General features: G+C 56.0%; 1 protein-coding gene and 1 long non-coding RNA gene across 3 annotated transcripts; one reads left to right on the top strand and one right to left on the bottom strand.

The window, feature by feature from the left end:
• Nucleotides 1-3972: 3972 nt before the first annotated feature.
• Nucleotides 3973-6879, bottom strand: LOC127468505 (nucleoside diphosphate kinase 3-like). Its single transcript, XM_051781751.1, has 5 exons — nt 6737-6879; nt 6100-6230; nt 5625-5726; nt 5046-5158; nt 3973-4316 (listed from the first exon to the last, which is right to left on the bottom strand). Exons 1-5 carry the CDS (start codon nt 6843-6845, stop codon nt 4199-4201), a joined length of 573 nt encoding a protein of 190 aa, XP_051637711.1. The 5' UTR covers nt 6846-6879; the 3' UTR covers nt 3973-4198.
• A 799-nt stretch (nt 6880-7678) lies between these two features.
• Nucleotides 7679-13721, top strand: LOC127468623 (uncharacterized). 2 transcript variants are annotated; one of them, XR_007903619.1, is made up of 4 exons: nt 7679-8321; nt 8642-8776; nt 11848-11998; nt 13617-13721. It is a non-coding gene; the product is annotated as an uncharacterized LOC127468623 (long non-coding RNA). The 2 variants fall into 2 exon arrangements; XR_007903618.1 differs by having other exon boundaries at nt 7679-8776.
• The last annotated feature ends 708 nt before the right edge of the window (nt 13722-14429 follow it).

Raw genomic sequence — 14429 nt, 5'->3', positions numbered from 1 at the left:
TCAGGGCTCTCGGAGCCGCTGCCCGCGTCCCCGTCACTCACCGAGCAGCGCTCGGTGCAGCCCAATAGAAGTCGTTCGCGTGAAGCCTCTAGGAAGCCGCGTTCGTCCTCAGAGCCCCTCATGTGCCAGGAGCACTTAAACAAGCTCAGGTTCATTCCGTAGGAGGAAATACAGCTTAGGGAATGTGTAACTATAAGGGGAAACAGCTATACAATACATCCAAAGAGGGGATGTTGTGGACAAGGCTGGAGGCACTGGGATCCCCGGAGTGCTGTGCTGGAAGACCCCGACTGCGGGATGACAAACTCCCAGCGGACCCTGAACCAGTCTGGGACTGGTTGCTCCAGCTGGGTGTGCTGGGACACGATGGGATCCATGCCAGGGTACTGATGGAGCCGCTGATGCCATCGTGGGACTGCTCTGGTATTTTGCAGTGGTTTGGGGAGTCTGGAGAGATCTCTGTTGACTGGAAGCTGACAAATGTCCCAGATTTCAAGCAGGAAAACAGGAAGACCCTGGAACCTCCAGGCCTGTCAGTCTCCCTTCAGTGCCTGGTAAAATTATGGAGATGGTTATGCAGGGAGTTACTGAAAAACACCTGAAAGACAAGGCAGTCATCAGTCACAGCCAGGGTGGGTCAGGCTGGAAGGGACCACAGTGGGTCATCTGGTCTCAACTCCTTGCTCCAGTAGGGTCACCCCACAGCACATGGCACCAGATTGTGTCCAGGAGGTTCTGGAATATCCCCAGTGAGGAGCACTTCACCCCCTCCCTGGGCAGGCTGTTCAGTGCTCGATCACTGCACAGCAAACAAGTTCTTCTTCATGTCCAGGTGGAGCTTCCTGGGCACTTCCTCCAGCTTTGTGTCAAAGCCATCGAGGGCAGACAGTAGATGTGGTGGTTTGGGGTTTTAGTAAAGCTTTTGGTACCATTTCTCCCAGTCTCCTGGATAAACTGTCCCCCACAGCTCCACAAGTGTGGGTGAGCAGCTGGCTGAGCTCAAAGGGTCACAGGAAATGGGGTCACATTGGGGCAGTCACCAGTGGGCTCCCCAGGGCTCAGTTTGAGGACTGCTGCCACTGAGTGTTTTATAAATCATCCAGATGCAGGAATTCAATGTACATTAAGTAGGTTTGACAACAATACTAAACTGGGAGGAGCTGTGGGGTCCTTCAGGGTAGAGGGCCCTTACAGAGACCTGGGCAGTCACCCCCTGTGTGTTGTTTAGGAGGAGCAAGTGCTGGGTTCCACACCTGGGACAGGTCACACACAAGTTTGGGGGATGAGAGGCTGGAGAGCAGCCCAGCAAACAGACCTGGGGGTTTGGGTCAGTTGAATCAGGGTCAGCAGTGGCAGCCAAAAGGGCCAAGTGTATCCTGGGGTTCAGCTGGTCAAGGGAGGGGATTGTCCTGCTCCACACTGCAGCTGGAGCTTTGTGTTCTGTCAATCCACTAACAGTGCTGGGAGGAACCATGGAGAGAACAGGTTAAAAGCCATTTCCCATCCCATAATTTCAGCCCTCTTCCACTTTCCAGTACCCTGTATTGCTTGGCTGATGGCACCAGCTCAGGCCCAAATCCTCAGCAAACACACTGCTCAAAATCCAGGGCAAAGCCCCAGGAGCAGAAGCCAGGGGCTGATCACAGGACCTGCAGGGACTGGCAGTGGGTTGGCATCCAGTCAAGAGGCTGGTACACGACTTTTTTTGATGGTGCCCAGCGACAGGATGAAGAGCAACAGCCAGAAACTAAACCACAAGAAATTCCATCTCAACATGAGGCAGAACTTCTCTCCATGGAGGTGGCAGAGCTCTGGAACAGCTGCCCAGGGAGGGTGTGGGGTTTCCCTCTCTGGGGACATTCCAAACCCACCTGGACATGTTCCTGTGTCACTTGCTCCAGGTGACCCTGCATGGGCAGGGGGGTTGAACTGGGTGATCTCCAGAAGTCCCTTCCAACCCCAACTATTCTGTGATTCCCTGAGTCCTGCAGGAGCACAGAGCCCTCTGGCTCTGCTGCCACAAGCACACGGTGCTGCAGCATCGGTCTGGCTCCACTGGGGATCATCCCAGCCAGGCTGCTGGTTCAGGGGGAAGCACTGGAGCCCTGCACAGGGCAGAGACAAGGGGATCACTGCCTTCACCTCCTCCAGCTCTGACACAACTGCTGCCTCCAGCTGTTGGCTGGGCTGGCCTGGCTATTTTTGCCAAGCACCTGCGGGCTCCTGCCTTCAAGAGCCCTGAGAGGATCCACAGACAGTTTCTACTTTTATTGTTACAGTTTAACAGAGTCTTGGACAGAGGAGAAGCAGCAGGAACCAACATGCAAAGCAATTAAAGTCACAGGGGCTGGAGGAACCCCCAGCCCAGCCCCGTCCCCGCTCACACAGCGGTGCCTCTGGGACCCTTTCCCTGCACTGGGGCTGCTCCCTCGGGCCCAGAGAGGGACGAGTTCATGGCAGACACCAAACTACACACAGGGAGGAGGAGAGGGCTGGCCTTGACTGTGCCTTGAGGAGTCAGGGCTGTTATATGACTGGGATCCAGTGTGCTTTGAAACTGGGAGGGCACCTTAAATCTCATCTGTGCCAACAGAAGAGGGATCCCTCGGGAAAAGGCAATGGCAAGAGGTGATGCTCAGGGATTTGGCCAGTTTACCTGTGTCACAGAACTGGCACCTCTTGGAGCTAACAGCTTTTTTCCATACATCTATTAAACAACAAATGAAATATTCCTCCTGCTCTCTTCACACCTCAGTCTTTACTTTGCCAGTGTCTCCTGCAGCCAGACTCTGGGCTCAGCCAAATGGAGGAGTTCCAGGAACAAATGGGATCTATCAGGTATTCAGAGCTGTAAGCAAGCTCCTCAAAAAGGCCAAGGCAGGAGGAGCCAGGCTGAGGCAGTTGGGCAGCTGAGGGAAGGGAAGGGAGGCCCCACTGGAGGGAGATCCCTAGCCCAGAGTGGGAGTGGAGTGAGTTCTCTCTGCCCCCAGAGAGCTGCCCTCGTCCCCCAGAAGCTACAGAGCTGGGGAGCCAGAGGCAGAGCGGAACAGGCCCCAAAGGCACAGGTAAAACCCTACACACAGGAAAGCCCCAGGGGATCTGGTTCCCTGGGTTTAACTGTGTCCCTGTTCGATGGCAGGATGCCATGTCACTGTCCCTGTCCTTACACTCCAGACCCAGCACAGCTCTGAGGAGCTGGGTGGCCCACTGAGAGCTCACAGGGGGTGTCCAGCCCATTACAAACTGGGTCTCCAGATATCCTCCCAGCAGGGAAGCTCCACCATCAGACAAAAAAAATCTCAGGATCTCCCAGAGCTCAGTGCCAGGACTCCACAGCCTGCACTGTGCACAAGAGAGGACTAAATAATCCTCCTAGTCCTTCCTGAGCCCCAAACCCACAAATCCTTCCCTGCCTCACTCTCCCCCTTCTATTCCTTGGCTGCCCCAGTGCTGCAGCTTCACCAGCCTGTGTCAGTCCCCAGGCAGGGTCAGCGTGGGACTGAGGATGTGGGGTCAGGCCAGGGCTGTGCAGCCCCAGAGAACCAGAGCACAGCTGGAGAAGCTGCTTCCCTGCTCCCAGTTCAGGAACTGGAGCCAGAGAAACTGTGCATTTAACAGCCTTTGGAGAAACTTTTCCATGGACTCACTGATCATGTCAGAAGCCGGGTGGGGTTGTGCCAACCCCAGCACATGAAGCTCCCACCAAGGGAGAGGGATCGTTCCATCCTTCATTCCTTGTTTTGGAATGCACTCTTACCCCAAGGGAGAATTTTCCCCCACACCCCACAGAAGCCCAGTTCTTTAAAAGCCTTTGGTGAAAAGCCTTCTAGAAATGCAGGTAAATTCTATCAATCCCATCACCTTGTCGTGACCAGCACCTCTCCCAGCACCAAGGAACACACGTTCTCCTGCACCAGGCAGGGCTGGGAACACTCAGGGACGGGCCCAGAGTCCAGGACATACTTCAGTAAATCAGCTTGAGCTACTTGGGATTTAAGATACTGCAGCAAACAGAGCAATACTTACTAGAGCAGAGAGAAAAAAAGAAACAGTTACTCTTGGCAGGAGCTGAAGCACATTGTTCCAGACACAGCCCAGCTCCCAGGACCCCACAGGCAGAACAGGAATCCCATAGCAGGATCCACAGCCATGCAATGGATGGAAATGTCCTGTGTCCCCTCAGGAAGGTGTCCTTCCCTCACTCGTAGATCCAGTGCTGGGCCGTGTCCTCCCAGCACGTGAGCTCCTCGGGGCGGAACCACAGGGAGATCTCCTGCTGGGCACTCTCCACTGAGTCACTGCCATGGATCACATTCCTGGGGGGAGGAGACAGGGATCAGCTGGCACTCAGCACAGGAAGGTGGAAGAGGATGCTGGAAAATTTCCCCTTGACCAATTTAATTAAAGCAATGGAGCCAGTCCTATCCCACAATATTCTTTCCTACCACCCCCCCCCTTCTTCCAGCTCAGGGTGTGGGACATGGATGTGCAGGAGCTGCCCATTCCCAGAACTCCTTCCTCCTATGATGAGGAGCCATTTGTTTGCTCCAGGAGGAGCTGCAAGTGGTTTGCTTGTTTTTATGTCAGTAATTCCAGCTGTGCCTCCAGAGTTCCCCCCTCCCTTCTGTCAAAGGTGGTTTGGTATTGGACACCCAGGAACAGAAACCTCAGCCAGCAGGGTTCAGTGTGAGCCGTGCCTACCACAAGCCAGGTTGTGGCCACCCAAGGTCACCACCCATGAACCTTCACCTACTCCCAGGCTGAGAGGGCTCCTCCCTTCCTCTTCTCAGCTGATTCCCAGAGGAAAACACAGGCAAACCCCATCTGCTTTCAACAGAGGCCTCAGGAAGAGGGAAGCACACAAACCCAGACTCCTCCTCTTGCCAAAGCCAAGCCTGGGAGGCAGAGCTCAGCTCTGCTGTGAGCACAGAAAAGAGCAGCTCTGCTCGGGCGTGCAGGCTCACGTGGCTCAGGCAGGCCTGGCACATGAGTGTCTGGACAAGATGCCCTGAAACGCTGAGGGAAGAAGAAACCAAAGCTCTCACTTGCTGACTTCGACACAGAAGTCCCCTCGGATGGTGCCAGGCCTGGACTCGGCCGGGTTCGTCTCCCCGATCATCGTGCGAACCGTCCTCACCACGTCCAGGCCCTGCCATACCTACAGGAGAACAGGACCAGGATCAGCCCCCACAGTGCCCCAGCACATCACATCTGTCCTCTGAATCCCTCTGATCCACCTGGGTGAGAGACAGGAAAGGGTGTCTCCAAATAGCCTTCAAAAGTTGATTTTGGAAAAGAATCAGAATTGTCTGCGGATTTCTCCACATCCCTAGAAGTGCTCAAGGCCAGGCTGGACAGGCCTTGGAGAAATTTGAGATAGTAGAAGGTGTCCCTGCCCATGGCAGGGGATGGAACGAGATGGGCTTTAAGGTCCCTTCCAACCCAAACCAGTCAGTGATGCTACAATTTAATTTACCACAGAAAACATCCCTACAGGACAGTACAGCTTCAAGAGACCCTCTGAGGAAAGAAGCCACCTTGTTTCCATCATGCCAACAGCCAGTGCTGCTCAAACCTTGTCCTTCCTCCCTGTCCCCTGGTGCAGAGGACATGGCCACACTCACCATGGCCACCACTGGCCCGGAGCTCATGTACTTCACCAGGCGGCCGTAGAAGGGCCGGTCCCGCAGGGCCACGTAGTGCTCCCTCAGCAGCTCCTCTGAGGCCTGCAGAGAGCACAGAGCTTAGCTTAGCTACCTGAGGGATGCAGGGAAACCTGGACTCTGTGTGTTACAGTCCAGCTCCTGCACAGGTGCTCAGTTCCAGGAGGGAACCAGCAGCAGCCTGACACAGAGGGAAGTTTCCACGTGCCAGCACTGGAGCATGGACACAGCCAGGGACAGCTGTGCTCCCCATAGCGGGCATCACCCTCGAGAGGCAGTTCAGGCACCTGTGTGCCAACACCCCTGTGCCCTGGGAGGGTTTGGTGCTGGTGCTGTGCAAGCCGGGTGACAGCAGAACCCCTGCAGTTACCAACACAGCCGGGGCCTGGGGGGCTCCTTGGCTCCAGGGACCCCCCGGGCAGGCCCGGCCACTCACCTGCAACAGCTTCATCCCCACGAGCTGCAGCCCCTTCCTCTCGAAGCGCCGGATGATCTCCCCCACCAGGTGCCGCTGGACCCCGTCGGGTTTGATGGCCACGAAGGTGCGTTCATTGACCCCGCCGAGGGCTGCGGGGACAGGGCACAGCGGTGAGGGGGAGAAGGAGACCCCCGGGCCTGCAGCCAAGGGGGCACAGGGAGGTCCCAGGATCCCAGTGCTGGGGCAGGCGGGCAGGGGGAGCCAGGCCCCGGGCACGGGGACAAGGGGAGGTCCTGGGGTCTCAGGTGCGGGGGCACAAGGGCAGGGAGTGTGCCAGGATCCCGGGAGGAAAAGGAAAGGGTCCTCGGGCGCGGGGGCACAGGGTCAGGAGGGGGGTCCCAGGGACAAAGGGGCACAGGGCGGACCCCAGGATTTCGGACGCTGAAGGACATGGGCAGGGGGCCCCTGGCCCGCGGGTGCGGGGACACAGAGGCAGGGGTGGGGGTCCTAGTCCCTGAGGCGCGGGGGCAGAGGACAAGGAAGGTCCCGGGCCCTCAGGCAAACGGGCAGAGGGGATCCCGGGCCCGCGGGGTCGGGGGGGTCCCAGCCGACGGGGGCACAGGGTCGGGGGGTCCCGGTGCCGCCCGTCCCGCACCGCTATGGAAGAGCCCGGCGAAGAGCCCCAGCACCAGGCAGATCATGGCGGCGCCGCTCTTAAAGGCGCCGCGCTCCCCTCGCGCCGCCGCCGCCCCCTGCGGAACCATCGCGCCGGGGACGCGGAGCGGCGGGGCCGAGACACGGGGACACCGGGCACGGGCCGTTCCCATGGCAACGGGCGGGGCCTGGGCCGCCCGAGCCCCGCGGGGCCGGGGGAACCCGGGGGGTCCCGGGGAACCGGAGCGGCCGATGGAGGCCGCGGGGACCGGGGGACCCGGCTGCACCTGTGCGAGGTGTCCCACCCGGGCCCTCCTGGCTGCCGCCTCTGAGCTCCCCTGCGCCGCTGGCCCGGGGGCCGCGCAGCCCCCCGGCTGTTATGGGGCTGTTTTGCCTTCTCCGTCTCTGTCGTTGCTGTCGTGGCTGCTGAGCAGTCGTGGTTACAGTTATGGGGCAACATCTGCGCTCCCTGAGCACCACGGGGGCCCAGCCCCTCCACTGCGGCCAGGCCAGGCTGGCAGCCCTGGGGAGGAGCCCTGAGCCCTCCAGGAGCAGAAGGGCAGAGCTGCGGCCCCGCAGGGCTCGGGGAGCTCGTGGTGCTGGTTTAGCTTTGGGTGCAAGATCCCAGCTGTCAGTGTGCTCTTATGCTCAGGGGTCGTTATGAAGACACACGAAAACCCCCAGTCCAAGGCTCCATTACCTCCTGTCAGGAACTCACATCTTCGTTCAGCTCCGGGATCAGCCTCTGGAAATACCAGCACCTGAAATACCTTCTCCAGATGCCTCACGGAGGCTGGATCTGCTTCCAAACCTGCTTCCAGTCTCCTCCTCGTGTTCAGAGGCAGTGTCTGCTCGCTCTCCCCCGGTCAGGTCATGGCTGGATTCCCTTGGTTCTCCGGGCTGCAGGGATCCCGCTGCTTCACCCAGCACGGGTTTGGGTCAAGCATTCCCACATTTGCACCCATAAAATAATCAGAGGTTGTATCCTGGGGATCCACAGCATGGCTTTGCCTCAGGAAGGTTGCCCCCGTGTGCTCCAGGACAGTTCGGTTGTGGAGTTTGCTGCGGAGTCGTGGGTACAGCTCGGGAGGCGGGGGCGGTTCCAGAGGCTGTCCCTGCTCTTTCTGGGAGCTCGGTGCCGGCAGAGGGAGCTCAAGGAGCGCGGAGGAGCGCTCTGCCTTTCACCCGAACCTCGGCACTGCGAGATCCACCCTGCCGGGGGCTGGGCCGAACAGTCCCGCTGCCAACGCGCCCTCCTAAAACAAGGCCTTGATGCTTTTAAGGTGGACAAGCAGCACGTCGTCAGCCCTCCCTCGTGTTCTTCGAGACAGCTGGGCTATTTTGTTGGAAAATCTCAAACAAATCCCGCCTGGAGCGGGTGTCTGTGAAAGGAAACAGCCCCCACGTGCTTTGCAAAGGTTCAGATTGCTGTGAGGAAGGTGCTCAGTGGATGGTGTCAACCTTCATTAGCTACTCACAGAGCCACTAATGAAGAGCATGTTTTCCGTGGGGTCCTGGTGACATCCATGTGTGTCCAGGCCAGCACAGGGATGGTGGGAATGGAGCTGAAGTGAGCGTGAAGGGAGGTGTGTCAGGGCTGGTGAAACCCCACTGCCCAGCTCCTCCTTCAGCCTGGTGGCCAATCTCTGGCTTCTTTCACAGCTATTTCACAGATAATGATGTTTCTGTACATTTAATAAGATTTATTCCAGGACAGTTTTCAAGGTGCCTGCAGAGCTGTCACTAACTCAGTTCACAGCCCAGCCAACACACGTGCCCTGGAGGCAGCCAGACTCCCCAGGCTGGCAGAATCCCTCATTTCACCCTTGGTTTATTTTTGTGGTTTATTAATGCTGATGAAATACCTCTTTTTCTCACGCCAGGATTGTTCTGTCCTTCTCCACAGATGTCTTTAAAGATCCCAGCTCAGACATTTGGGTGAAGGTTTTAATTTCCTTGGACTGTAAATATTCTTTTGAGTGTCAGGCAGTTCCCTGCAGCAAAACCTGGAGGACAAACATGCCAGACACTGTCCACTCTGGTGAGTCCTTCTCATCCTCTTTGGCAATGATGTGCTGTGGGGAGAAAGCTTTGAGTTCCCTCTCTAGGCCAGGCTTAGGAACCCCAGAAACGCTGATTACTGGTGACCAATTAGTTTGGGGAGTGGAGCTGGGCCTGATTCCCACACAGATTATTCCAAAGTATTATTAGGCACAAGTTTAGGCAGGTGTGCCTTTAGGCTGAGCTCAGGAACCTGCAGTAATCAAGAATGAGACCACAAGTCCTTCATACAGAGGTCTCACTTGGGTTCTCAGCATTCCCAGCCCAGAGGTGTGCATGGAATGCTGCCACAGCCAACAGCTGCACATCTGGAGAAGGGTGGACAGATTTGCTGCCTCCTTTGGAAAGCCCAGTGATTGCTTCCTAAAGCCCTCCCTGGGAACCTGAAAGGGCAGGTGGTCCCTTCTGGTCCCCAATAACCTCCCAGTTCAGTTTGGTTCCGTGGCAGGGGAGGCTGAGGGGGCTGTTCCTGTGCCTACCCCCACTGCAGGAATTCCAGGCAGAGCCACAACTCTATTTGTGCTCTTGCTGGATAAAACATTGCAGATACTGTGGTTATATAAGAGACTCCAGATCATGTAGGTGCAGATAACGTGGTCACCTACATCTGTGCAGTGCAGACAAAGGCCTTTTGTGTCCTTTCACTGTACTTAGCAACTTCTGCAGTTATCACTGCCTTTCTTCTCAGGCTCTTTTTGTACCTTTTTGCTTGTTTGGGGAGGATTTTTACCTTTCAGTTCAGCCATAGTCTTTTACCAGCATAGCATTGACCTAGCCTGGAGTGTGGGTGCCTCTTACAGCTTGGGCTCTGCACAGGTGCAGACCTGCTGTCTGCTTTCCTGCTGGACCCCTGATCCTGTTGGAAATTATTTCATCTTCTGTGGGATAAGGAGGTGTTGGTAAAGCCAGATTTCCTTAAGCACCTTTTCCCTGACTGAGGTGAGCCAGGTCTCAGAGCCAGACCTACACAAAGTGCTCTACAGCAGAGTCAGTTGGCCAAGTGAACGTGGGACAGACAAGAGGATTCATTCAAAGCTGCCATTGCTCCATCCTGAAACAGAGCTGTGACACAGAAGGGCAGTTGGAAAGGAGAGGACCTGCAGGGGGGAGCTGTCTCTGAGTACAGCAGGAGGTGTCCAGGCACATCTATCCCTGGGACAGGTGCTGCTGCCCCAGAGGGAACTGGCCAGGCCCTTCCTTGCATTTGGCTATTCCATTCTGAGAGAGTCCATTAAAGATTTGTTTGAAAGAAACATTCAGAGTACACAGCCTGGGAAACACTTGCATTTTGGAGCAGAGATTTGGGTTAGTTTTCACTTCTGTGCAGTCCCTACAATGTTTTATTTAAGCCTGTGCTTCTTCCCTGAGAAATTCTTAGTCCATCCATCCCCCAGTCCAAGACTAGACAATGACAGGCTGGAAAAGGCAGTGCCAGTGAGGAGATCAGTGCTGATGCTCTGGGGACAAAGGTGAGCCAGGAGGGCAGCAGAGCTGCTGTTCAGTGCCCTCTGAGATGTTCAGGGCCTGGAGCCCTTTTCTTGTCCCCTGAATGTGTCATTGTTGTGCTGTTCCCAGTGCCTGGGTCCTTCCTGTCCTGGAACACGCACAGCAGAAGAATCTCCTCTGTGCTGATGGTGTGATCACATCCCAAATCCCCTGCATAGATGCAGCTACAGTAGCTTGTCTGTCCTGTCTGGAATATTTCACAGAAGGGTTTGGATGGAAGGGACCTAAAGAGCATCTCATCCCACCCCCTGCCATGGCTTGGATCAGGTTGCACCCACTTGCATCCTCCTTCACCTTGGCTGGCAATGGGATTGAGGGACTTCAAACTCGAGGCACCATTTGGACCCCCCTGTTCTTAAGTCCCTGTTCAGGGGGGCTCAGACCCAGCCTGCCCTCCCCCAGCCCAGCACCCACTGCCCAGCTGTGAAAGGGCTTCTCAGTTCTTGCTCAGGTCTCTGCCTTGCAGACTCTGTGTCCCTTTGTGCCCCCAGCACTGCTCCTTGTGATGTCACGGCACTCATAAACTAGGTCAAACACCACCTAAACCCCGGCTTGATATCCCTTGCACTAAATTCCTGCCCTGCCGGAGTGTGATCTAAAAGGGGTTAGACTTGTGGCTTACGGGGAGCTAAGAAGGATGAGCGGCTTTGCTGCGGCTGAGCAAATAGAGCCGCTGCCGCGGGCAGCCCAGCCCCCTCCCGCCGGGCAGCCCGGCCCGCCCAGGGCTGTGTCCCGCCCCTGTGCTCATTCACGGAATCATTAAGGTTGGAAAATACCTCCAAGGTCATCAAGTCCAACCTTTGACGATCACCCTGTCCACTAAACATGTCCCCAAGTGCCACATCCACTCGTTTTTTGAGCGCTCCCAGGGCTGGTGACTCCAGCACTGCCCTGCTGCTCTCCCCAGGTGCCTGTGGTGGCCAGGGCTGACACCAGTGCTGCTGGCCCAGGGGTGAGGGGTGTGAGGGCCTCGGGGTGTCCTGGCTCACCTGAGCCTGTCCTTGGCCTCTTGCTTGGTGTGTTATGTGTCTCACCTCTTGCTTCTCCTGTCACTTCTCCTCCAGGTGCTGCAGCCATGGGGTGACACTGAATTTCTGTCCCTAGACACAGGCAGGAATTTGGCCTGATAAAGGCAGTAAGAAAACACCTGTACTGAGTCATGCTGGACTCATCACATCCCAAGCCCAGAGCTTTGGGAAGCCTCAGTGGAAGTTACAGGAACTTCCATCAGTGGAAGGGCCCAGCCCACATCATTTTGAGTCTCTGCTGATGAAAATCTGCTCTCCATGGTGAATGCTCAGTGGTGGCTCAGCACTAGGAAAGGAGGGAAAAAAGCCTTAGGAAGATCTTTTCACCTCAGTGTTCTGGAGATTTCTGGGGAAGGAAAGAAAACTGAGGGGGAAAAAGTGTTAGGCTTTGGCAGAAAGAGATTTTAGAAGCCCACAGCTTAATGCCAGGGAAGGCTGCAGGGTCTGCTGGGCTGTGCTCTGTGAACACACCAGCTTCAGCCTCGCTCCAGCTGGAGTTGCAGGATTTTCCTTTCAGCCTTTCCAGGGCCTGGGCCAGGGGATGCAGGTGGAGAAGGACAGCACAGGACTCTGGCAAGTGTGGAAGAGACAATTCCAGCAGTTGGACAGAGCCAGCCCTGCAGCAGCAGCTCCAATGGAAGCAATCCCTTCCCAAGCCCCTGTGACAGGTGAGCCCTCAAACCCATGTGTTAAAGCTTGGAGGACAAAGGCAGAGGGGGCTGCCATGGCCTTCCTCACTTCAAGGTCTTTGCTGATGGAGCAAATAAGCCCTGAGGGTGGAATCAGTTCTCCAGAGGCAAGGCTTGTCTCTGGGTGTGATTAAACCAGAGCCTCGTTTCAACAGGAGCTGCTCACCCCCCTGTTGGCCCTCCCAGGCCTCTCCCTGCCCTGGTCTCACCTCTCAGGACCCGGTAGAAGCATCTTTGCACGTTCCCCTGTTGATACCTTTGGTTACCACCCCAGCCAGGAGGGTTGGGTGCATCCACTGCCTCCTCCAACACGGTCTGTTTGATGTCAGCTGGGTGGTGTCTCAGGTGGCTGCTGCTCCATCCCCCTCAGGCAGAGAATGTGTCACCCCTACTGTGTGGCATTTCCACAGGACACCCCAGCTCTCTTGGCTGTGTACCCCACACTTGCTTTGCTCTTCTGCTGTCTGATCCTTCAGGGAGTTGATTTAGCTCCCCGAGTTCTCCCTCTCCCCACCCCCTTCAGCTTTCTGCTGGTTCATGAGTTAGAGTGGCACAGTGAGGTGTGTGGGGAGCAGGGTTAGGCTGGGATGCCATCTGACCCTTCTGGCAGCTCAGCCAATGGGTGAAAAGATGTTTTTATCAGTGCTTGTTTTTGTGAACATTAATCATCCATTAGATGAGGAACTGTGACGAATTGTATCTTTTTTTGTCTCATGTCATCAAATACTCTCCTTTTCCTCCCCCTGGAGCTTTGATCTCTGTCCCAAGCACAGCCTCTTCAGAAGAAGATGGGTTTAATGCCTTCCTGCTGCCAGAGGGCAGGGATAGATGGAACATTGGGAAGAAATTCCTCCCTGTGAGGGTGGTGAGGCCCTGGCACGGGTTGCCCAGAGAAGCTGTGGCTGCCCCATCCCTGGAAGTGTCCAAGGCCAGGTTGGACGGGGCTTGGAGCAACCTGGGCTAGTGGAAGGTGTCCCTGCCCATGGCAGGGGGTGGAACAAGATGAGCTTTATGGTCCCTCCCACCCAAACCATTCTGGACCCCACCAGCTCTCTCTGGAGGGGTAGCACAGAACTGAGTGTGTGTGAGGTCTTTTCCAGTTGACAGAGCTTGTTTCTTCTGAGATTTATCCCCCATTCTGGTATGTTTGGATGAAGGCTGAGTCATGGATCCTCGCTGTAGCTGTGGGATTGAGCCCTGCAGGGAAGGTCTCCTAGAACATTTGTGCTGCTTCCTTCTCTCGTATGCTCAAAGGCCTGTGGAGAATGCAGCACAGAAGGTGAAAAACTTCTGCTGAGTGACATCCCTGTGACATGGGGCACCAGTGGAAAGACCAGACTTATGCTACCACATCTACCTTGTGCTGGCATCCACCAACCCAACCTTGTCCTGGACCTGTCCTGGACCCCACAGGGGACTGTGGGCCGTGTTGGTCACTCCTTGTTTTACCTGCCCATGCTCAGCAGTGCCTGAGCTGCAGCTGGGAGCCCAGCCAGGGGAAGCAGCTGATTCTCTTTCAGAACAGAGACTTGCACATCAATAAATGCCTTGTTACAGATGTTTTCTTCACCCTCTTGGCTCTCATTTCCTCTTTCAGCTGCCCCAGCTTTCTATTCTGGTGGCTGAAAACTGGGTCTCCTATGAGAGCTGAGGAACGGTTGGAGCAGGGGCTGGATGTGGGTTTGTCTCACAGCCTTTTAGGTGAGTTGTTCAACAAGCATTGTGTTTTTGGCAACATGTCTTGACTTTTCATGTCCTGCTCTGGCTCTTTGTGGGGATTGGACCTGTTACTGTAGGTCCTGCTTGTGGCTGCCGTGGGCAGGTGGGTCCTGTTTGAATTACTTTGGAAACATTCACCAACTGTCAGAACCACCTGGCCAGAGAAACCCCATCCTTGGGGTGACAGAGCTCAGGGCAGGGGAGGGGAGTTTGATAACTGAATTCCCAACAAAAGGAAATGCCAGATAAGGTCCAGAAAACTCCATGGGAAGTGGTGGGTTAGGATGGAATTCTCTTTCCCCAAAGCAAACACTGTTTTTTACTCAGAAATAGTTGCAGCCAGGACAGTGGGGGTCAGGGGCCCCCCCAGTGCCTGCTGAGGTTTGGGATTGCTCACTGGGGCCTTCCCCAGCGACACAGAACCCCTGAACTTCCTCCCAAAGCCTTGCTGGCTCAGAGCAGTGGCAGCTGGACCCACAGGAATGGGAAAGCCCCTCCAAACCAGGTTCCTCCTTGCCAGGGACTCCTCTGCCTCCATCTGCTGATGCTTGAAGCGGGTCCTGGGGAAGAGCAGCCCAGCAGTGTGGCTTGGCTGGAGCACTGATCCAGAGGGATCGGCAGAGCCTGACCTGCTGGAGTCAGCTTCTCATTCAAAGTGTGTTCCCAGAGAAAGGAGAGCTGTCTGCACTTC

Source organism: Manacus candei, unplaced genomic scaffold (assembly GCF_025592945.1).
Source record: "Manacus candei isolate 608988 ecotype Guabito, Panama unplaced genomic scaffold, ASM2559294v1 h1tg000002l, whole genome shotgun sequence".
NCBI classification, from domain to species: Eukaryota; Metazoa; Chordata; class Aves; order Passeriformes; family Pipridae; genus Manacus; species Manacus candei.
The sequence above is the reverse complement of the archived record's forward strand: the minus strand, read 5'-3'. Positions and strand labels throughout refer to the sequence as shown.

What these genes read in the sequence shown, in the direction of transcription:
- LOC127468505 (XM_051781751.1), bottom strand. Translation starts at nt 6,845, where the DNA reads ATGGTTCCGCAGGGGGCGGCGGCGGCGCGAGGGGAGCGCGGCGCCTTT. An exon ending in CGCCGGGCTCTTCCATAGCG is followed by an intron (nt 6,231 to 6,736) that starts GTGCGGGACGGG and finishes CTGTCCCCGCAG; the next exon opens with CCCTCGGCGGGGTCAATGAA. An exon ending in TGGGGATGAAGCTGTTGCAG is followed by an intron (nt 5,727 to 6,099) that starts GTGAGTGGCCGG and finishes TGCTCTCTGCAG; the next exon opens with GCCTCAGAGGAGCTGCTGAG.